At 40.1% G+C, this 24,476-nt stretch overlaps 1 protein-coding gene across 1 annotated transcript in view; it reads right to left on the reverse strand.

The window, feature by feature from the left end:
• HFM1 (helicase for meiosis 1) overlaps positions 1 to 6,845 on the reverse strand; it is a 154,284-nt gene extending 147,439 nt beyond the window's left edge. Inside the window, exons 1-2 of the mRNA XM_073232859.1 lie at positions 6,842 to 6,845; positions 1,718 to 2,027 (exon numbers count right to left, since the gene is read on the reverse strand). Of these exons, the coding sequence (XP_073088960.1) occupies positions 1,718 to 2,027; positions 6,842 to 6,845 (314 nt within the window). The remainder of the gene's footprint in view (positions 1 to 1,717; positions 2,028 to 6,841) is intronic.
• Between the last annotated feature and the right edge of the window lie 17,631 nt (positions 6,846 to 24,476).

The raw sequence follows: 24,476 nt of genomic DNA on the forward strand, positions 1-24,476 counted from the left end.
CTGTACAACACAGAGAAGACAAGTAGTGATTCTATAGCATCTTACTACGCTGATGGACAGTGACTGTAGTGGGGTATGTGGGGGAGACTTGATGGGGGGGAGTCTAGTAACCATAATGTTGCTCATGTAATTGTAGATTAACAATACCAAAAAAAAAAAAAAAGATGATCCACATCACTAATCATCAGAGAAATGCATATTAAAACCACAATGAGATATCACCTCACACCAGTCAGGATGGGCAACATCCAAAGACAAGAAACAACAAAGGCTGGCAAGGATATAGAGAAAGCGGAACCCCCCTACACTGCTGGTGGGAATGTAAATTAGTTCAACCACTGTGAAAAGTAGTATGGAAGTTCCTCAATAAAATAAAAATAGAAATACCATTTGACCCAGGAATTCCACTCCTAGGAATTGACCCTAAGAAAACAAGATCCCTGATTGCAAAAGACTCTATAGCATTTTACTATGCTGATAGATAGTGATTGCAATGGCATTTGGGGGTACTTGATAACATGGGTGAATGTTGAAACCACAATTGCTCATGTGAAACCTTTGTAAGATTGTGTATCAATGATACCTTAATTTTTTTAAAAAGATACTTAGACCCATCCCTACTTTATCTAGACTGTGGTTTAATAGGTCTAAAGTAGGACTTAGAATCCTACTTAGGAATCCAGATTTTCAACAAGCACTCCAGGTGATGCAGCAGGTCTATGGGCCACTGTTTAAGACACACTGCCTTAGAAAAATACAAAATGTACTTGCTTACCTCTCAGCGTCCTCTCTCATTTTAAACAAAAGGAAATTTTCTAAGAACAGGCCAAGCTCTGTGCTACCTTAGGATTTTTGCACATATTATTCCTTCTGCCTGGAACACTCTCCTTTACTTTCATTAGCTTAATTCTACTCCTCCAAGGTTAAGCTTAAACACCACTTCTTCAGGAAAGCCTTCCTTGACTGTCCAGAGCAAATTAGGTCCCCATATTATATTCTCTAACAGCAATTCTCAAAGGATGGAGGACACTCAAGGAGTTCATAGCTCTGAACAATTTTAAAAATATTACTAAGACATTGTTTGCTCTTTCTCTCTTTCTCTTACTTGTATACATGGAGCTTCCCAGAGGCTCCAAGTCATATGCTATAATGTAACAGACTGAATGCAAAAGCAAATATGAGAATCCAACTATATTTCATTAAACCAGAAATTAAAAACATTTACAATACAAACCACTCTTCTCACTAAATTACTTTTAGTTTTAGAAAAGAGTTACTTTTTAATAAAAATACATTAACAAGTACTGGGTTTATTATTTTTAAATGAATTAGCAAATTTTTTTTTCAGTTTTAATTCCTACTATGGTTAAATATTGATTGATATAACCCACATAACAAAAGCTCTTTGGGAATCTCCAATAATCTTTAAGTGTCCAGACAACAAAACGTTTGAGAAACTCTGTTAACTATATGTTCATTGAAATAATTGTCATATTTAAAATATTTAATAAATTATTTTTAGTATTTACTATCTGTATTTTACCCATTAAATTGTGGGCTCTCTGAAGGTAAGAACCTAACTAGAATCCCTGAGTTAAAAGGATATCTGGTACACAGCCTATTTCTTTGTTGATGTTTTTCTCATTCAGATTCTTTTAAACACACATAAATATTTATCTTTATAGCTGAATATTATTTATTTAATTTAATTAATTACCTTTTTCGGAAGGCTGATGTACTCTCTCCTTTACCTTCTGCAAAATTAACTAATTTTGTATCATCCAAAACACTTTTCTTAGGTGCTATCTCAGTGCCAAAATGACTTTTGTCTTTCTGAGACCCATATATCAGTTTGCCAGTAACACAGGGTACATCATTGTTACCTGCCCCTCTTAAATTTAGATCATCATCTTCATATTTACTAGATGGAAGGACATATTGGAATTTTTGTGTTGGTGAAATATAAGTTGTGTTTTCATCAATTATCTTTAAGTTTGATGTTAACATTTTTGGCCTTGTTTCTTGACCTACAAAAATGGAATATATTAATTACTACATGTACTCCATGAAAACAAATTTCAAAATGACTGAAAAAATTTAATAAAAATTTTCAAAGAATTTATTAAGCAAATATGAAAGTCAAAAGAAAAGTGCTAGTACAATAACAACATAATCTATAATACCATATGTGATTTTAAAATATTGGTGATTGTTATTCTTACAGTATATCACTGAAGGGCACTCAGAAATTAAGAATTATTGTAATTAAATTTGAAATGTATAAAAAAACTACATTATAAAATAATGACACACAAAATAATATAATAATTCCTGACACACAAACATAATCATAGTCTTAATATTTAGGTATTTTATCTAAAATTGACATAATTACACAAGTAATTATGAAGATTTTTAAATTTACACACAGAAATACAATGATGAATCACATAAAATGTTAGTGAATATGATTTGGCATTAAAATATATGATAAGATGCTTTTAACTCTCTAATATTGCTACCAAAATCAAGACAAAAGAATGTTTTCATTAGGATGACAGAATTTTAATGGTTTCTTTACAGAGACTATATAAGTAATTTTAAGATGTTTAAGAGGAGTGAGGAAGCCCATTAGGACTTAAATTTGCTTTGTCACCTATGTATACATACTGAAGAATATATAAATATGTGTCTGTCTGTGAAGTGTATACACCACATATTCTATATATTATTTGGTATATACAGAGTATGTACATATATATGTATAATTTCATTGTAAAATATATATGTAAATTATGAAGCTTAATAAAATATACATGTATGAATCTACCACCCAATTTAAAATTCTAAATTTTACAAACAATATCACATTATATCACATATATTGTTTCAGTGCACTTTTTTTTGATATCATTAATATAAAATCACATGAGCCACATTGTGGTTACCAGATCCCCCCATTTTCAAGTCCCCACCACATACCTGATTACAGTCACTGTCCATCAGCATAGTACCAGGCTATAGAGTCACTACTTGTCTTCTCTGTGCTATACTGCCTTCCCCATGCCCCCCCAGTGTGATGTGTGCTAATCATAATGCCCCTTATTCCCCTTCTCCCTCCCTTCCCATCCACCCTCCCTAGTCCCTTTCCCTTTGGTAACTGTTAGTCCATTCTTAGGTTCTGTGAGTCTGCTGCTGTTTTGTTCCTTCAGTTTTTTCTTTGTTCTTATGCTCCACATATGAGTGAAATCATTTGATACTTGTCTTTTTCTGCCTGGCTTATTTCACTGAGCATAATACCCTCTAACTCCATCCATGTTGTTGCAAATGGTAGGATTTGATTTCTTCTTATGGCTGAATAATACTCCATTGTGTATATGTACCACATCTTCCTTATCCATTCATCTACTGATGGAGACTTAGGTTGCTTCCATTTCTTGGCTATTGTGAATAGTGCTGCGATAAACATAGGGATGCATATGTCTTTTCTAAACTGGGCTGCTGCATTCTTAGGGTAAATTCCTAGGAGTGGAATCCTGGGTCAAATGGCATTTCTGTTTTTAGTTTTTTGAGGAACCTTCATACTGCTTTCCACAATGGTTGAACTAGTTTACATTTCCACCAGCAGTGTAGGAGGGTTCCCCTTTCTCCACATCCTTGCCAACATTTGTTGTTGTTTGTCTTTTGGATGGTGGCCATCCTTACTGGTGTGAGGTCATATCTCATCGTGGTTTTAATTTGCATTTCTCTGATGATTAGCGATGTGGAGCATCTTTTCATGTGCCTGTTGGCCATCTGAATTTCTTCTTTGGAGAAGTGTCTGTTCAGATCCTCTGCCCATTTTTAATTGGGTCATTTGTTTTTTGGGTGTTGAGGCACGTGAGCTCTTTATATATTTTGGATGTTAACCTTTTGTCAGATAAGTATTTTATGAATATATTCTCCCATATTGTAGGATACCTTTTTGTTCTACTATTGGTGTCCTTTGCTGTCCAGAAGCTTTTTAGTTTGATATAGTACAGTTTGTTCATTTTTGCTTTTGTTCCCTTGCCCAAGGAGATGTGCTCAGGGAAAAATTGCTCATGTTTATATTCAAGAGATTTGGGCCTATGTTTTCTTCTAAGAGTTTTATGGTTTCATGACTTACATTCAGGTCTTTGATCCATTTTTAGTTTACTTTTGTGTATGGAGTTAGACAATAATCCAGTTTCATTCTCTTACATGTAGCTGTCCAGTTTTGCCAACACAAGTTGTTGAAAAGGCTCTCTTTTCCCCATTGTGTATCTATGGCTCCTTTATCATATATTAATTGGCCATGTATGTGTGGGTTTATATCTGGGGTCTCTAGTCTGTTCCATTGATCTATGGGTCTGTTCTTGTACCAGTACCAAAGTGTCTCGATTACTGTGGCTTTGTAATAGAGCTTGAAGTTAGGGAGCATAATCCCCCAGCTTTGTTCTTCCTTTTCTGTATTGCTTTGGTTATTCAGGGTCTTTTGTGGTTTCATATGAATTTTAGAACTATTTGTTCTAGTTCGTTGAAGAATGCTGTTGGTATTTTGGTAGGGATTGCACTGAATCTGTAAATTCCTTTAGGCAGGATGGCCATTTTGACAATATTAATTCTTCCTATCCATGAGCATGGGGTGTGTTTCCATTTATTGGTATCTTCTTTAATTTCTCTCATGAGTATCTTGTAGTTTTCAGAGTATAGGTCTTTCACTTCCTTGGTTAGTCAGTACACTTGTTTTTAAACATAAAATGATATTGAGCTAATTTTCTGTATCTTGTTTTTTTCCCTCAATATATTTCAGAAATCTGGTTTCCCAAACCAGAGGATTCTACCTTTAGTAAAGGGCAAGGCAAAAACTAAACAGCCATGACAGTTTTAATGGTAAGAGGAAACAAATTCACAAAACAAAAGAACAGGTGTGAGAGATAAATATATTTTGTTCATATAATATGCATATGTGTGTATATGCATGTATGGAAAGGGAAAATGTTTTAGATTTTAAGATTTAGTGAGCACTATTTTGAATAAAAGAAGTCTCTAAATTTTATTTTGTTCCATTAAAATAAAGGAATTAATATTCTAATGTCTTACAATATAAGTTGCATGAGTTTAGCTTCACAATAAATAAGTGACAATTTACCTAAAGGTTTGTGACTTTGTATTTCCTCCTCTAATGTCTGAGTATCTGGAATTTCTGAAATCAGTGGAGCAGGTGGGAGAAACCAATCCAGTGATTTTTCATTGTCTGGACAGCTATATAAAATATAAAAGTGAGACTATATATGTTAACAAAGATAAAACATCAGAAACTATGTATTTATTAATTAAACATTACTCAATTACAGACTCTTAGAAATACATCCTATGAATTAACTTTCTGTTGTGACTTTGATTTATCCGTACACAGCAGCATTCTCAATCTTTTTTCCCTCATGTGTCATAGTATTTATAACATTATGTGAGATATGCTACCTAAATAATAGTTATATCTCCATCTCCTTTTCTCCATTTCAAATGCCTGTGAATCTTAAATCCCTTCCAAAAAAATAAAAAGCAGTAAATCATTCTGACACTTTAGCATCTTAGCTATAGAAAGTAACAAATTACTTACAACAGAACCTCACCAATAATCATGGGTCATCAATGCATAAATGACACTATTGCTGTTATTCTAGAGTAATCTTAAGGCATTATCACAAATTTATGTCATAACCCAAATATTGTTGGTCAGAACTATCTGAAAACCACAAAAAACTCAAAGAAACCAGGTGAAATTGATAATGACTTTATAAATCTACACTAATTGAAATTTTGACACCCTATTATTAACTTTCTCTAATCTTTTTAGTTGTGATGCTATTAATGTTTCCTTCCTAGTCAAAATTGACTTGTCCTTCACTATAACAAAAAGATAAGTTTAAGTAAGAAGAAATAAAATTGAGAAGAACAGCACATACACTCTTTATGCCAAGTTGCAATTTTGATCCATTTATCTCTTCATTTAGGATTTTAAGCTCTCAAAAGTGAGACACCCTGTCTTTCATTTTTCTTTCTTTCATAGCACCTAACACATACTACTGCAGTTATATTTTACAAATCAAAAATCTACAACACATTATCTGACAATGCCTGAAAGACTGTCTGACAATAGGCAAACATTTGAAGTTTAGGACTATGTCAGAGGGTCCCCAAGATTACGGTCAATGATTCTCTAGGATGACTCACAGGGCTCAACATACAGTCCTACTCATGACTATGAGAGAAAGCCCGGGGGAAACCAGGTACAAACTTGCAAAGGTCCTCTCCCAGTAACACAGGATCTCCTTAATTCCTTCAGCAAGTTGTTACAGCACATGTGAAGGATTGCCAATGAGGGATGCTCATTGGGGACTCAATGTTCATGGTTTTTACTGAAGGCTAATCATGTGAGCATCCCGTTTCTTGAACCCACCTAAATTCCAGATTCCAGAAAGAAAAGCAGATGTTCAAAATAAAGCATATTTTTGTATAAACAGTTTACACACAGTAAGCATTCTAATCAGCTAATAGTAATAAACTTCCTAAAGTTCTCAGACTCTAGCCAAAGGTCAACCTTGCAAGCAGACCTTTTTTTTCAAGGACAGCAGTTTAGGCCTGATGTATTAACTCTTTCCTGCACGGAGACTATTCCAGAAAAATCCAAGATGGTAACAAGATACAAAAGGCACACATCTAGCTCTATTATTCAGCCTCCCCATAAAATCAAATCTTCCTCATGATTTCCCTATTTTCCAGAGGTGCCACCAATATTCCAGTCACCCAGACTCCAAGCGATAGTATCATATTTTACCCATTATAACCAGACACACCAGTTCTTACTTCACCTTGCTTATAATACTTTATGAATTAATCCTTTCCTTGTATTTCCACTGTTACTATCCTAATCAAGCCTCTAATCAACCTAATGTCTGGCTGAGAAGAATACAGCCTTAATTGCCCTCAATGCCCCCACTACTTTCTCTCTCTAATATATTTTATACACTCTTACCACTTTGATTTGGAATTGTTTTCATCATTTTATTCCATTAAAAATCCTTCAGTGGCTTCCAAATAATGCCAAACTTCCAAGTGTCCTTAGTCGACATTACATTTTAATTCTCCTATACATCCCTTGTAGTCAGCTGAAATGAACTACTTGTTCATTCTGTACCTCCTCATCTTTGTTCAAAAAATACTTCCTTTACACAGCTTGCTCCTGTACACAACCCTACCCCATTGCCACCTATAGAAGTCCAACTGTCTCATTCATTCATTAATTGGTTCAATAATTATTTACTGAGAACTATATTCTAGGCACTGTTCTGATCCTAGAACTTAAATTTATTCAAAATCTAGCTCAAATCCTACCTTTACAAAATCTCCTCACATATTCCCTAAGAGTTTTTTTCTTCACTCTTTTAAGTACTATTTAAATCTGTAATATCTACCAAGTCTTTCTTGTATTGTGTGTCTGTGTGTACATTTATAGAAGGTAATAGATCTGATACCCCCTCTGGATTATAAACACTTAGAATTTTCTTTTTATTTCCACTTACATCAATAGTACTTAAAATAGGGCTTTATATAATAGGTGTATTATTCAATAAATGTGTGTTGATTCAATTCCATGGCATTTAACACATACAGCTATGTCCAAGATTCTTCTTGTGGCATTTAACATCAATCACAATCTATCCTCACATTACTTTCTAACTTTATGTTCCACTGTTTCTCCTTTATGAATCTTCTGTTCCAGGAAACTTCTCTATACACTATTCCCTAAAGGTACTATGAATTACCACATCTCCATTCTTTTTCTTTTGCTGTTATACTCTACCTTTAAATGCCTGCTTCCTCTCTGCTTATAAAAATTATCAAATTTTTCAGAGCCTCTGGAAGTCTCCCCTCACTACCATAAAACCTGACCATATCAGTTTGCCAAAGTCTCCTTTCAAACCTAAAATTTTGTTCCTTATCATTGAATGTATGCTTATCATTTGCTTTCTACCTTTTTTTTTTACTTTGTATCATTAGAAGGGCAACTGTTATGGTCCAATCTTCCCAGGCCAGTCTTGATTAACACCAGCTGGATACACTCTTCAACTCTCAAAAGTGTCCCAGTCTAGATGATAAATGACATGGCACATTATTTACGAACGACCTTTCCGTTTGTGTGTTTAATCAGCTCAAGCAGATTTTTTTTTAACATTTAAGTCTGTTTCATCCTTTTTACGTCCCTTTAAGCATTCACTCAATATTTGAGTTAACATTTGAATGAATGAATAAATGAAGCAATAAATAATTTACTCAAAGCTCAAAAAAAAGGATAATACAATGGAACCTATACATAGAAAACTTCGAATTCAGAGTAATTTAGATGTTAAAATCCGTAAGGGCCAGTATTAAAGACTACATATTCTCCATTCTAATTTCCTTTGGTGCCACACCTTTATTCCCATCCTATTTTCTGCCTGCATTGAAATTGCCTGTCACAGTTGACCTTTGGCACACTGGCCATTCCATTTCAAAAAGGTGCTATCACTGCTTACTTATCCTGAGGTACTCTAACCATTACTTCCCGTCTTTATCTTAGCTGAACAATTTGAACAAAAAAGAAATACAAATAAATGGAAGCCAAATAGGCAAGAATCTCTTTTTAAAAGTATAACATTTAAGATGTTAAACTTCAGTTGCTCATTTATATCTGAGTTCCATGTTTACCAAAGATATAACTGAAATATCCTTTGACCCCTCATTTCTTATTTGTATATTTATCAGAGAGAAAATTAAAACTCAAAAATAAAAAACTCTAAAACAATATACTATGTTATCATACTTTAAGGCAGACTTACTTTTTAGTTTCATCTGGTTTTTCAAAAAACAAATTATCCAAAGAAAGAAAGGAATCATTTGATTTCAGCATTGTTAAAAACTGGACTCTCATAAATCTACAAAATATAAAAAGGTAGTTTTTATTTTCTTTACAAAGACGTAGAAAAAAAAATTCTAGATAAATCATAAACTATAATCATTAATTTGCAGAATAACTACAGACTACATTTCAAGCTGCCTCTACTGTAACTTACTCCTAAGTACCTCAATATTCAAATACATTGTTCTTTGTTGTCTACTCAGTCATGCATAGTCACAATTGTACCGTCTCTTCACGATGCACCAATGCTTAGAATGTGTTTTTTTTTTAATCTGCACCTGGCAAATTCCTAACCATCCTTCATGGTATAGGTCAAATGTCATTTCTTCTTCAAAGACATTTCTGAATTTGTCCTCTTCCCTAAGGCAGAATTAATCACTACTTTTGGGTTCTTAAATACTTTGTTCATATCATTACTTCTGAGTTAGGATAATTCATTTTATTGTGAATGTATGTATGTGTCCCTAACCATATACTGTGCAGGGATTTGCTTCAAAATAAAAAGGGAGAGGAAGAGGGGTATTGAAAAAACAAGATTCACAATGCATTGATAATTACTAAAGCTGTGAAACAGTTACACAGAGTTCATTATAATATTCTATTATTACGTATGTTTGAAATTTCCCAAAATAAAAAATTTAGAAGTTTAACATTCCTAAGAATGTTTACATTCATATTACATAACACACATGTAAATGTTTACATTTCATTTTTAAAAGATTATTTTTACAAACAAATTGGATCATCTAGAAGAAATGGACAACTTCTAGAAAAATACAACCTCCCAAGGTTGCACCAGGAAGAAACAGAAAATTTGAACAGACCAACTACCAGCAATGAAATTGAACTGGTAATCAAAAAACTACCTAAGAACAAAACCCACAGATGAGATGGCTTCACCATTGAATTTTATCAGACATTTAGAGAAGTTGTAATACACATCCTCCTTAAAGTTTTCCAAAATGTTGAAAAGGAGTGAATACTTCCAAACTCATTCTATGAAGCCAACATCACTCTAATACCAAAACCAGGCAAAGACACCACAAAAAAAGAAAATTACAGATCAATATCCATGATGAACATAGATGCAAAAATACTCAACAAAATACTAGCAAATCGAATTCAAAAATACATCAAAAAGATCATACATCATGATCAAGTGGGATTTATTCCAGGGATGCAAGGATGTTACAATATTAGAAAATCCATCAACATCATCTTCCACATCAACAAAAAGGAAAAAACCACATGATCCATATCCATATGGAATTTCATAGATAACAAAAAAGCATTCGACAAAATTCAACATCCATGTAAAAACTCTCAAGAAAATGGGTATAGAGGTCAAGTAACTCAACATAATAAAGGCTACATATGACAATCCCAGAGCCAACATCATACTTAACAGCAAGAAGCTGAAAGCTTTTCCTTTAAGATTGGGAACAAGACAAGGATGTCCACTCTCCCCACTTATTCAACATAGCACTGGAGATCCTAGCCATGGCAATCAGACAACACAAAGAAATAAAAGGCATCCAGACTGGTAAAGAAGTTAAACTGTCACTGTTTGCAGATGAAATGATATTGTACATAAAAAACCCTAAAGAATCCACTCCAAAACTATCACATCTAATATCTGAATTCAGCAAAGTTGTGGGATACAAAATCAATACACAGAAATCTGTGGCATTCCTGTACACTAACGATGATCTAGCAGAATGAGAAATCAGGAAAACAATTCCATTCACAATTGCAACAAGAAAATAAAATACCTAGGAATAAACCTAGTGAAGGAAATGAAACACTTATACCCTGAAAACCAAAAGACACTCTTGAAAGAAATTAAAGAAGATACCAATAAATGGAAACATGTCCTGTGCTCAAGGGTAGGAAGAATTAATATTGTCAAAATGGCTATTCTGTGTAAAGCAATCTACAGATTAAATGCAATCCCTATCAGAATAGGATTCTTTAACAAACTAGAGCAAATAGTTCTAAAATTCATACAGAACCACAAAAAAACCCAAAAAGTCAAAGAAATCCTGAGAAGGAAGAATAAAATGGGAGGGATCTCGCTCCCCAACTTCAAGCTCTACAAAGCCACAGTAATCAAGACAATTTGGTACTGGCACAAGAACAGACCCATAGACCAATGGAACAGACTAGAAAGCCCAGATATAAACCCAAGCATATATGGTCGATAAATATATGATAAAGGAATCATGGACATACAATGGGGAAATGACAGCCTCTTCAACAACTGGTGTTGGCAAAACTGGACAGCTACATGTAAGAGAATGAAACTGGATTATTGTCTAACCCCATACACAAAAGTAAACTCGAAATGGATCAAAGATCTGAATGTAAATCATGAAGCCATAAAACTCTTAAGAGGACAATATAGGCAAACATCTCCTGAATATAAACATGAGCAACTTTTTCCTGAAAGCATTTCCTTGGTCAAGGGAAACAAAAGCAAAAATTAAAAAATGGGACTACATCAAACTAAAAAGCTTCTGTACAGCAGAGAAAACCATCAACAGAACAAAAAGTCATCCTACAGTATGGGAGAATATATTTGTAAACAACATTTCTGACAAGGGGTTAACATCCAAAATACATAAAGAACTCACATGCCTCAACAAACAAAAAGCTAATAACCTGATTAAAAAATGGGCAGAGGATATGAACAGATAATTCTCCAAAGAAGAAATTCAGATGGCCAAGAGGCACATGAAAAGATACTCCACATCACTAATTATCAGGGAAATGCAAATTAAAACCACAATGAGATATCACCTCACACCAGTTAGGATGGCCAGCATCGAAAAGACTAAGAACAACAAATGATGGCGAGGATGCAGAGAAAGGGGAATCCTCCTACACTGCAGGTGGGAATGTAAACTAGTTCAACGATTTTGGAAAGCAATATGAAGGTTCCTCAACAAACTAAAAATATAAATACCATTTGATCCAAGAATTCCACTCCTAGGAATTTATCCAAATAAAACAACTTCTCTGATTCGAAAAGACGCATGCACCCCCTATGTTTATTGCAGCACTATTTATAATAGCCAAGATATGGAAGCAACTTGTGTCCATCAGTAGATGAATGGATAAAGAAGATGTGGTACATATACACAATGCAATACTATTCAGCCATAAGAAAGAAACAAATCCTACCATTTGCAACAACATGGATGGAGCTGGAGGATATTATGCTCAGTGTAACAAGCCAGGCAGAGAAAGACAAGTACCAAGATTTCCCTCATTTGTGGAGTATAACAATGAAGCAAAACTGAAGGAACACAACAGAAGCCGACTCAGAAACTCCAAGAAGGGACTAGCAGTTACCAAAGGGGATGGGTGGGGGAGACTGTTGGTGGGGAGGGTGAAGGGGGTTGAGGAGTTTTATTATTAGTACACATGGGGTGAAGGGGATCATGGCGAAGACAGTGTAGCTCAGAGGAGATGAAAACAAGTAGGGACTCTGTGGCATCTTACTACGCTGATGGACAGTGACTGCAATGGGGTATGGCAGGGAACTAGATAATATGAGTGAATGTAGTAACCACATTGTTTTTTGTATGTAACCTTCATAAATGTATGTCAATAATACCTTAATAAAAAAGTTGTAATAAGAAAAAAATCATGTATGTATTTTAGTATGGATGCACCCCATGAAAGAAAACATGCCCTCTCTAAAATTCTCTATCCCTGTATTGTACAGTTTTCCTTCATAGCACTGATTGATAATTGGTGTTATACATTCATTTTATTTATATTTTTCCTTATAGAGTGAGCAGGGACTTTTTGCTCATTAATATACTTCAATAATGCAGAACAGTGGCTGGCAAATTTAAATGATCCACAAGAATTCATGGTGTAATAAATGCACTAGCAATGATCGGTTTACAAAAATAATTTTCCATCAACTCTAAAATTTTTAACTTTTCCCCCAAACATTTAATTTTCAATTTTAAAATGTGAATTTGCGGGGTATGAAAGTAGACCATAGAGAATATAATCAATAGTTTCATAACATCATTCTATGTTGACCTCTTGGGGTAAGCATTTAATAATGTAGATTACTGTTGAATCACTATGTATACTTGAAAACAATTAATATTGTATATTAACTATGGTTCGATATAAAAAAAAGAGGACAACTACTTCATTATCAAAAAATAAGTGTCAATTTTTTCTAGTTCAGAATTCATGCAACCCCATCATGAAGGTTCATAAGATGATGAATTTGGCACTTTAGTTATGTAAATAAATATTTTTTTAAAAAACATTCCTGAAGGGCCCCCACCAGTAAGATGGCAAACTTCTGGCTTCTCTTCGGGGGTCCTTGGTTCCCGCCGGCGCCACCTGAAGCCCAATCACCACTCGCCCCCCCTCCCAATCCCAGCACCTAGCCAACAGCCACCAGCCCCGTAGAAGTGATACTTCAATCAATTCATGCCCCTTCCTATATAACCCAGCACCTTTCCCTAATAAAGCAGAATTCTCCGGTGAATTGCTGCTGTGTGTCGCTCCTTTCCTTTCAGTGGTGCTGAAACCCAGGAGACGGGACACCCCAACTGGGCCCCGTCTTTCCCCCGACACCAGCAGCAGCTTGCCCTCATCCTCTTTTTCCGGCGCTGGCTCATCACACTCACCACTCCTCTCTGGCCTTTAAGTAAGTTTCCCCCCAGAGTGGGCCACTCTTCCCCGAGCTATCGCAGTGCCATTGACCGTGATCGTCCGGCAAGACCCTGACACTCGGGGATGAGGAGGGAACTCTCCCCGCCTCAGGCCTTCACGGTTGTGGAGGACCCTCAGGCCCCTCCTCCAACAGCCATAAATCCCCACCTCAGGCCTTCACGGCTGCGGCAGGCCCTCAGGCCCCTCCTCCAACAGCCATAAACGAGGTGACTCCTTTGCAGATGAGAACGCTCCTTTCCCCCCCCCTCCTTCTGTTCCATCCGCCAAAATCTGTTCTGTCTGCCGAAAATTCCTAGCACTAGGTACCTCATGACTCCGGCAAACTGCCTTCTTAGGGAAGTCTGGGTGACGACCCACACTTCCTAAGAAATTCCGACTCGTGTACGAGTTTCCGCAGACCACCAAAGATCATCGGGAATGCCCTTTGTCTCCTTGCGGTCTGCTTCCAGTCCGAGGATCTCCGTTCGTCTTCCCCTGTTTGTCTCCTTCTCTGTCCTTTAGCCATGGGAGCCTCCTCATCCCTCCCTGAAATTTCGCCTCTTGAATGCCTGCTTAAGCATCTGGCTACCCTCTCCCTGACGCCTGATATAAAACCAAAAGTTCTCCGTAAATATTGCTCCCAAGATTGGCCGACATACCCCCTAGACAATAACAACCAATGGCCCGCAGGGGGAACTCTTGATCCTAACATCACTCGCAATCTCTTTAACTACTGCCAGCGCCTGAAAAAATGGAAGGAGATTCCCTATATTGAAGCTTTCCGCCTCCTCCCCCCCCCCACCGCTCCCTCCCAAGTTCTCCTAGCCTGCAAGCCGCCACCCCCGCAGAAGCCTCCTGTTCACTCCCTTCCCCTTCTTCTCCTACAACAGCCCTTCTCCCTTCCTCCCCCACCATCTCCTCCCCCATCTCACCTCCTTCACCTTGTCCCCCACAGATTAAGCCTGAGCCTTTCAGCCCCCCTTTAACTAGGTCCCGGGGGCCTCCTCCGTCTTTGCCCTCATCACCTGTTTCTCCCTGTTAGGGACTGCCTTTGTCTTCTCACATGTTTGTAGGGAGAATGGGAAAGCACCTTCCCCCATGTCTGAATGCAGCGTGGGAAAGCACAAGCTAGAGAACAACCAGTGCAGTCCTTAGAAGTTATCTGTCCACAAAAACATATCTTGTCCTCGAAGATGAGCCAAGACTCCTCACTCTGAAAATAGGGAGAGACCTTGAAGATGTGTAGAAACACCACCCCTGCTTCTAGCTATGCCCTTCCCCCACTTGCCAACGTGGCAGGAATGGAGAACAAAGAACATTCTGTTTACGCATTCCATAAGCAATTAACTGGAGCCCTGCTGTAGCTCAGTTAGTAGAGTATGGGACTCTTAACCTCAGAGTCATGAGTTCAAGCCCAACTAGAGCGGCAGAGGGAAGCAGCTGGGCTGCTGGCTGGCGACACGTGGGTCCGATTCTATCTTTCTTTATTTTCTTTGGCCCCCTTCCGCACTTCAGGACCTGCTTGACTAGGAACGGCTAGACCGCGTCACTCCCCCACAGACTGAGCCAGAACCCTTCAGTCCCCCTCAGACTCGGTCCCAAGAGCCTCCCAAAATTATCGCCCCCCTCCGAGAGTTAGCAGGATCTGAAGGCATCGTGCACATTCACATCCCTTTCTCCTTAGGAGATTTAGCCCCACTAGAGAAATGCCTAGGTTCCTTTTCCACTGATCCCACGACATACATCAGGGAGTTTCAATGGACCCTCCAGTCTTACAGCCTCACGCATCATGACATTTTCATGCTCCTGGCCAATACTCTCCTCCCTGAAGAGCGTAGACAAGTTTGGGACTTCGCCCAAATGCACACTACCGAAACCCACAGGACTGACCCCACCTATCCCCCTGGCCCCACTGCTGTCCCCGAACAAGACCCACACTGGGATTATAACACTGCCGTGGGTCTCCGCTCTCGAGATATTTTCACCTCCTGCCTAATAGCAGGTCTGAGAAAGGCAGCTTGTAAAGTAGTCAATTTTCAAAAGCTCCAAGACATAATTCAAAAGAGAGACAAAACCCCCTCCGAGTTCTTAGACAGACTCACTCAAGCCATATTACAGTATACCAGCCTGGACCCAGAAACACCTGAAGGAAGACATGTCCTTCTGACATACTTCCTAGCTCAAAGCTACCCCGACATTAAAGCTAAACTCAAAAAGTTAGAACAGGGCCCCACTACCCCACAGACTGAGATCCTAACAGTGGCCTTTAAAGTCTTCCATAACCGGGAGGAGGAGAAGGAAGGCCATAAACAAAAGGCTGATCAGGCCAATTTCCAAATGTTGACCCAGCTGATAAAACCACAACCTGGACGCCCCTCTACAAACAAGCCCCCCCCAGGAGCTTGTTTCAAGTGCAGAAAAGAGGGACATTGGTCAAGGGCGTGCCCCTCCCCCAGATCTCCTACCACCCCATGCCCCAGATGCCACAAAAAGGGCCACTGGGGGTCTGATTGCCCAACCACCCGAAGGGGAAGCTGGACGAACAACCCCCATCCTAAGCTCACCATACTGGGGCTGGCAGAAGAAGATTGATGGGGCCCGGGGGCTTCTCACCCGACCATTTCCATCACTAAACAGGAGCCCAGGGTTACTTTAACAGTAGACAGTCACCCCATCTCCTTCCTCCTAGATACAGGAGCCACCTTCTCAGTCTTGCGAGAATACCGGGGCCCTACCACGCCTGCCATTACTCCTATAGTCGGGGTTAAGAGGTAAACAGATTTTCCCATTAACCCCCCCTTTTATGCACAATCCAAGACAATCCCATACCTTTCTCCCACTCCTTCCTGGTTATGCCCCAGTGTCCCATCCCTTTACTAGGACGGGACATCCTTTCTCTCCTCCACGTTTCCATAACTATATCCACTCCCACAGCCCCCAGTACTCCCTTTCTGATGGCCCTCATAGCTGACGACCCCCCTCTACCCAATGAAAAAGCTCCGGTTCCGCCCTCATACACCCTGTAAATCCCAAAGTTTAGAACATTACAAGCCCCTCCGTGGCTCTATATCCTCCTGCCTCTATCAGTTACATGACCCCTCTCAGTATATCTGTCAGGCCCAATACCCCCTAACCACTTCAGCCCTCACTGGCCTCCAACCCATCATTCAAGATCTCTTAAACAAAAATTACCTCAGACCCACTCACTCCCTGTTTAATATCCCCATATTAGCTGTTAAAAAAACCAACAGATCTTTCCGCCTTGTCCAAGACCTTCGCCTCATCAACATGGTCGTTGTCCCTATCCATCCCTTAGTTCCAAATCCGTACACCCTTTAATTGCAGATCCCTGCCTTGGCCTCCCACTTCTCAGTACTAGATCTCAAAGACGCATTTTTTTCTATCCCTCTGGACCCCTCCTCCCAAGATTTTTTCGCCTTCACCTGGACGGACCCATGCACCAGACATTCTGAACAACTTACTTGGACAGTTTTGCCACAAGGCTTCTGAGATAGTCCCCATACTTTTGGACAAGTCCTAGCTCAGGACCTCAAACAGTTTCATCATGATCACTCCGAGTCCACTTTATTACAATATGTAGATGATCTTCTACTCTGCAGTCCCTCGTGGGAACAGTCTCAACTTCACACTGCCTCTCTACTTAACCTTCTAGCTTCCAGACGTTACCGGGTATCACCCATCAAAGCTCAAATCTCTTCCCCTTCTGTCACTTACCTTGGATTCCTTCTGTCTCAACAAAGAAAGTCCATTACCTTAGACAGAAAATGACTCCTCTCTGACCTGCCCGTTCCCAAAACCAAGACAGAAATCCTTTCCTTTCTAGGCCTGGCTGGGTATTTTAGAGCGTTGATCCCTAACTTCTCCCTGTTGGCAAGACCCCTATACGACCTCAGCAAGGGCCCCCCTAAAGAACCATTATCATCCTCACCCCGACACTCCTTCATTAAGCTCCGTCAAGCCCTTGTGGAAGCTCCAGCTCTCCATCTCCCTGATTTGTCAAAGCCCTTCTCATTATACATTCATGAGAGGTCCAGTCAAGCTCTAGGAGTCCTAGGCCAATATTATGGCCCATCCTTTGCCCCAGTAGCTTATCTCTCCAAGCAACTAGACCCCACAGTTCAGGGATGGGCCCCCTGCCTACGAGCATTAGCCGCTAGACAGCTCTTGCAGAAAGAAGCTCATAAACTGACATTCAAGGCGCCCCTTACCATTCTGTCCCCACATCACCTAAAAGATCTCTTAACCTACAAAAGTTTACAGACTCTCCCTCCCTCCAGACTCCTGACCTTACTGTCCTCTTTCCTCCAAAATCCCGTTCACCCCCTTTGCCATCCATACCCGAATCATGACTTTTTCCTCCTTTACTGCTCTCTTGCTTTTTTTCCCTCATTTCTATTGTCTTCCCCACCACCCCAGCCTCCTTTGTATGGTGATTCAAAGTCAGACAGACTTACACACAGCATCAAACAAAAGTTACTGCCCTCATTGCCACACCAGACTGCCCTCTGAAAAGCTGCTCTGAGCCTTTATACCTCCACTTTCCTCCCTCCACCGAAGTGTTCACTAGCAGCTACCCTTATTCTCCCTACCTCTGCTTCCTCTATGACCAAAAACAAGCCTATTGCAGGCGATGGCCAGACACCTACAGGAGATGTCCCTACTAGTCTTGCGCCATTCACTACGTGGGTAACTTCCAGTACCCACAGTATTACTCCTCCAACCGTTTCCTGAAATATCCCAATGGGATTTATCAATCCCAGATCCCTGGGACACTTGATGGGCTGCCAGAGTCACAGCCTCAGTTTACTACGGGGGGTCCTTGACCTCCCCACAGTACCCTTCATATCTCTCGAAAGTATGTTCCCTCTCATTCCCAGATCTCTCAAGTTGCATCAGATATCAGACATTCCGAAAAAGTCACTATCCAAACTCTTGACAGCGCCTCTTCATCTTCTTATCCCCGCCCCTCTTCCCATTTCTCCTACTCTTCATTACAGCTCACTCAGGACACCACCATCTTTCTTAACCACACCCTTAACACCGCCAATTGTTTCTTGTGTGCATCACTACAGCGCCCACTGCTGGCCACCGTGCCCCTTAATATTTCCAACTACTCCTTCCATGCAGTAGGACAACCCCTCCGCCCCCTGGCAGACATACCCCTATGGGAACCAGAATACGCAGATAATCTCACCATCCACCACTGTGTAGGCCCAACTCCACCCCCCTCCAAGTGCACTTCACTGCCTCTCTATCTACACCCCTACCTCCGGCTCTAAGACTTTTACGCAACCGGGACACTTCTTTTGGTGTAATGGCAGTCTTTTCAACTCACTGCCTCTCAACTCCAATACCCTGCATTCTCGTCACCCTAATCCCACAGCTTACACTTTACAGCATGGCAGAATTTCTTGAGCTCCAACCTCCCTTGCCCTCGTGCACAAAAAGAGCTGCTTTCCTTCCCATCATGGTTGGTATCTCTTTGATCACCTCAGCCATTGGGGCACGGTTTTCGGGAGAAGCCTTGGGTCACTCTCTATGGGCAGTTAGAGATCTCAACACCAAACTTGAGGGAGCCCTGACATCCACTGCCGATTCCCTAGCCTCTCTCCAAAGACAGGTCACTTCGCTAGCTAAGGTCACCCTTGAAAACCGGCGGGCCCTAGATCTGCTTACAGCCGAGAAGGGCGGCACCTGCGTCTTCCTCTGGGAAGAGTGCTGTTATTACATCAACGAATCCGGCATTGTAGAAACTGACATCACCAAACTCACTGACCTTGCCTCCAGCCTCCACTCTGCTTCCAATTCCAACCCATTCTCTTCAATACTAACAAAACCCCTCCTCACCTAGCTCTGGCCCATTGCAGGCCCCATAATAATCATTCTTCTCGCCTGTCTCTTCTTACCCTGTATAATAAAGTTCATCAAACCCCAAGTCGGAAAAATCTCTAATCAAGCTTTCAACCAGATTTTACTCAGGAACTACCTGCTTCTGGCCACAGAAGATCCCTCACCCTCACGTGACCTCCTCACCACACGCTGAGATGGACCCCTCTCTCCACTGGAAACTGTTCCTGGAAACAATGGCCGCAGACGCCTGGCTCCTGACACCCATATCCTCTTGGCACCATTGGAATCAACAGGTCCTCGACCTATGGTTACAGGGAACCTTCATTGATTTCCAACCTGAAGAAGTCCACATCTACTCGTCCTTACTGTGGGGAGTCCTATCAACCCTTTCCTCCCAATCCTCAAGCCCTCACTCCCTTCTCCGCCCCTGTTCAGCAGGAAGCAGCCAGAGAGAAAGCAACGCCCACAACCCCATAGAGGAGAAAGGGGGGAATGAAGGGCCCCCACGAGTAAGATGGCAAACTTCCGGCTTCTCTTGGGGGGGGGGGTCCTCGGTTCCCGCCAGCGCCACCTGAAGCCCAATCACCACTCGCCCCCCTCCCAATCCCAGCACCTAGCCAACAGCCACCAGCCCTGTAGAAGTGACACCTCAATCAATTCATGCCCCTTCCTATATAACCCAGCACCTTTCCCTAATAAAGCGGAATTCTCCGGTGAATTGCTGCTGTGTGTCGCCCCTTTCCTTTCAATTCCTAAAAGGAACCTTGCCACATTTCAATATATGCTTGTACGAGATGCTAGATTTCAGATTAAGTGAATTTAAATTTCAGGTTTTCTAAGTTTCCATGTCAGATTATTTTCAGTTTTAGTTTCACCATATGGTATAAAATTCTTATACCATTTATACCAATTGCACCAAATTTGCAAAGAAATTTATATATAAATTTTTTATATGTGTATACATTTGGTGTTTGCTTCTCTTCTAATTGATAACTCTTAAAATACTTAAACTGTTTCTGTGACTACATAATTTTCTGTCTCTTGAGATGACCAGTAGTACCTTTATCTTATTATCTTTGTGACAGTTTAGCTTTTTGTTATCTTCTGTAAACCTTAGTGTATAAATTTTTTCAGACCTGTTATTTTCCTTACAGTTTTTACTCTCAGAAATATGCTCATTTCAAAAGTGCTGAAACTCAGATATAAAGTATTGACTTGCCAGACACCGGTAGTCAGTGAAGAAGCTAAAAGCAGCATAACCTCGAACCAACCGCCAGAAATGCCTGGGAGGAGCCCGACCCAGCAGGAGGGTAACCCGGGGGCGAATGAGCGCCGCCTCCGAGGCAGGCGGCCGAGCAGGCGGGGCGCCGGACCCCCACCACCTCCCGAGGATCCAAGGGGCCTCCGGTTCCAGCCCGGACCCGGATCTGGGCCGAGGCGAAACAGCCTGTGGACGTCCCGGGGGCCCCTAAATCCCAGCAAGCCCCCCAGACGCCCAGCCGCAGGGCCGGTTCACGGCCGGCGTGTGGCGCACCGCTTACCGGGCCCACAGCGCACTCGGGCCCCGCCGGCAACCGCTCGGGGCGGAGCACACCTGGAGGCAGACACCGGGGCCGCCGGGAGTCACCAGAACAACACCGCCGCGTCCGCTCGGCCCGGCGGGAGGGGGCGCGCCTCAGGCCTCGGCGCGCTTCTGACTGGAACTCGGCTGAGGGGCGGCGCGCCGGCGTGGGGCGGCTTTCCCACCACTCAGCCGCCGCTGCGCTCTCGGCCGGAAGGCGGCTCCAAATTCGACCCCCGCCGCGACCGCCTCCACCCGGGGTCACGGTCCTCCCTCCCCTGAGAGACGCCGGGGAACCAGTTCCCACCGTCCCCGGGACTCCCAGTTCCCAGAGGCGAGCGCCTATTCACCGGCCCTCGGAGGACCCCCAGCCTGGCTAAGCCGAGCTCCAAGCAATGGATCGTCAGGGTCCCCACGCTCTCCCTTCCCGCCTCTTTTCTTTCTTTCCAAAAGATTATAATTAGTTTTGAATATATCGCTGCAGTTATACTATGGCCTGTTCTCATTAAATAAAGAGCTTACTCCCTCCCCAGTGATTCCGGTAGCCTTTATTCTACTTTTCGCTCGATGAAATTGCCTCTTCTTGATACCTACTGTGAGTGGAAACATGCAATATTTGTCCTTCTGTGTCTAGCTTATTTCATTTACCATGATATTTTCAAAGTTCGTCAGAGTTGTAGAACATATCTGAATTTCATTCTTTCTTAAGTCTGAATAGTCCATTGTATATATATACTACATTATCCATGTCCTTGGATGGACGTTAGTGTTTCCTCCTTTGGGCTGTTGTGAATAGTGCTGCTACAAACATTAGTGTACAAATGTCCCTGCTTTCAGTTCTTGAAATACAAACCTGGGAGTGGAATTGCTGAGTTATAGGTAACTGTAAGTTTAACCTTTTGAAAAACCACCACCAAACTATTTTCCACAGGTCCTGTACATCTTACACTCTCAGTAAAAATTAAGGAGGGTTCCAATTCTCCATAACCTTGCTAACATTTGTTATTTTCCATTTAAAAAAAATTAGCCATACTAGTAGATGTGAAGTGGTATCTCACTGCGGTTTTGATTTGCATTTCCCTAATGACTGATAATACTGAGCATCTTTTCATGTGTTTAATGGCCATTTGAATATCTTCGTTCAAAAAATGTCTATCCAGGTCCTGTGCCAATTTCTTGTTATTTATCTTTTTGTTATTGAGTTGTCAGAGTTCTTACAATACACGCTTGTATATATGCTTAGATATATATCCCTTATCATATATGTGATTTGCAAATATTTTCTCCCATTCAATAGGTTGTCTTTTTGTTTTCTTGATTGTATCCTTTGAATTCTGATCAAATCCAATTTATCTATTTTTCTTTTGCTGCCTCTGCATTTGGTGTCCTATCCATTAAGTGATTGCCAAATCCAGTATCATGAAGATTTTCTCCACTGTTGTCTTCTTAGAGTTTTACAGTTTTAGCTCTTAAATTCAGGTCTTTGAACCACTTGGGGCTGAGTATGATAGAACAAGTTTTTTTCCATGTGAATTAAGGTTAATGGAGGGGCCCAATTCAAATAAAAGGGTGGTGAGGCAGCTGTAATTTCCAAAAAGACTGGAAGAGCTTGCAGACAAAAATAACAGGTGTTCACACACAGAAACAATATACATTTTTGCTAATACAACTGATGCCATGGGTTCTGGCTCATAAACTCAACATAACCAAAATTTTCACTATTTTGTTACCTCCAGTCTTTTAAAACTCTGATCAGGAGGCATTGATTTTTAAAAACTGGTGCTAATGACTCTAGAGAAGCAGGACCAAGAAATGTTGAAGTTTCAGGAGTATATTTCTCTTAGTAACAGTCAGAAATGTGTCATGCTATTGTCAGACTTAGAAAAGAAGATGTAAGGAGATCATTTGAAAGAATCTGAACGTTGTAGGATTAATTCCTGAGAAAAGATGAGGAAAGGAAAGGAAAAGAAAGGAAAGTAATGGAATCTGGTATGAGGGGCTTCTTGGGAGGAAAGAAAGCTTTACAGAGTTATGCACAATTCTGTGTGGAAGAGTCCAGTGCTATCTATACATTTAGTATGTGCATTACTACCAAAAGAATAAATGAATAAAGACCAAATCGAAGGACAGTTGTTCATTATTTAGTAAGTCTCAATGTAACTAATAAAATAATAGATATAAATTTATCAGAAAGTACTTCCTTAAATTCCAGTACTAAGGAATATGTTTAATGGTGATGCACAAGACCTTACTACCCATATTTCAGAAGATCTGTTTGTTTTTCAGGTAGAACTTGGCTTCTCCAGCCAAAATGATTTAAAAATATCGCCCAAACCAAGAATGTTGATTCTAATGGGACTACCAGACAGGGTGATCCAATTGGATCCAAAACACAGTCACAGCCAGTCAGTGTATTATTTCAAGAAATATAAGCCTTCCATAGAAGTCAGTTGATAAAGATGCAATATTCAAATGGCTGTTCTTTGTGTAATTGCATAAGTAGAGTCTAAAATGTGGTAACACAAACCCTAAAGTAAGCAGCAAACATCCCAGCACAGAAACTTTGAGACAAAGAGCAGTATTCCACACTGGAATAGAATTACTTCCTAATTAAAAATTAATACCAGTTTTTTCAGGTGTAAAGTGGAGACTGGTAACCAGTGCATATTCTCTATGGCTAGTTGTATTTAGATTTGTGTAATAAATGGTATATACTTGTCACTGCAGAGTATCCTAGGCTTAGTCATTCTTTGCAAATTCTTTTGCCAAACTCCCTGGGTAAATAAGAATTAACACATTCCTTCAGTCAGTACCTAAAAGTCTTAGACTTTATCTATTGTAATCAAGATGCTGGCATCCAGAATTGTATACACTTTTATATAAGTTTGTCTTTATGAAACATGGGATACATTATACCTGCAAAAAGAATACTCAAAGAAACTTTGAAAAGCCACTGACAGATATTTTTAAAGGTATTTGAATGTCAAGAATCAGAGTATAAAACAGATTTTAAGCACAAGCATTCTTTGTTTTCTTTTAATCTAAAGACAAAAAAAATAATTGGCAGGATCTTGCAATAATATGCTTGCAGTAATATGCTTTAGATTAAGAAAAAGAATGCAAAACAAGCATTCTTTATCATTTTTTAATCTAAAGACAAAAAATAATTGGCAGGATCTTGCAGTAATATGATCAGATTAATTCATATAGTTCGCATGTTGTTTAGAAATAAGATCATTTCTAGAGAAGATACAATTCTGTAGTTAATAAAGATATGCAATGATATAAGTAACCAGTTAAGATACTGGACAGATTGTGGTATGGACAGAATAACAGAAATGAGACCATGAAGAGACAGAAATAATGCATCTGCCTAGAATCCTTTCCAGGGAG

This window comes from Manis javanica, chromosome 4 (genome assembly GCF_040802235.1).
Source record: "Manis javanica isolate MJ-LG chromosome 4, MJ_LKY, whole genome shotgun sequence".
Classification (NCBI taxonomy): Eukaryota; Metazoa; Chordata; class Mammalia; order Pholidota; family Manidae; genus Manis; species Manis javanica.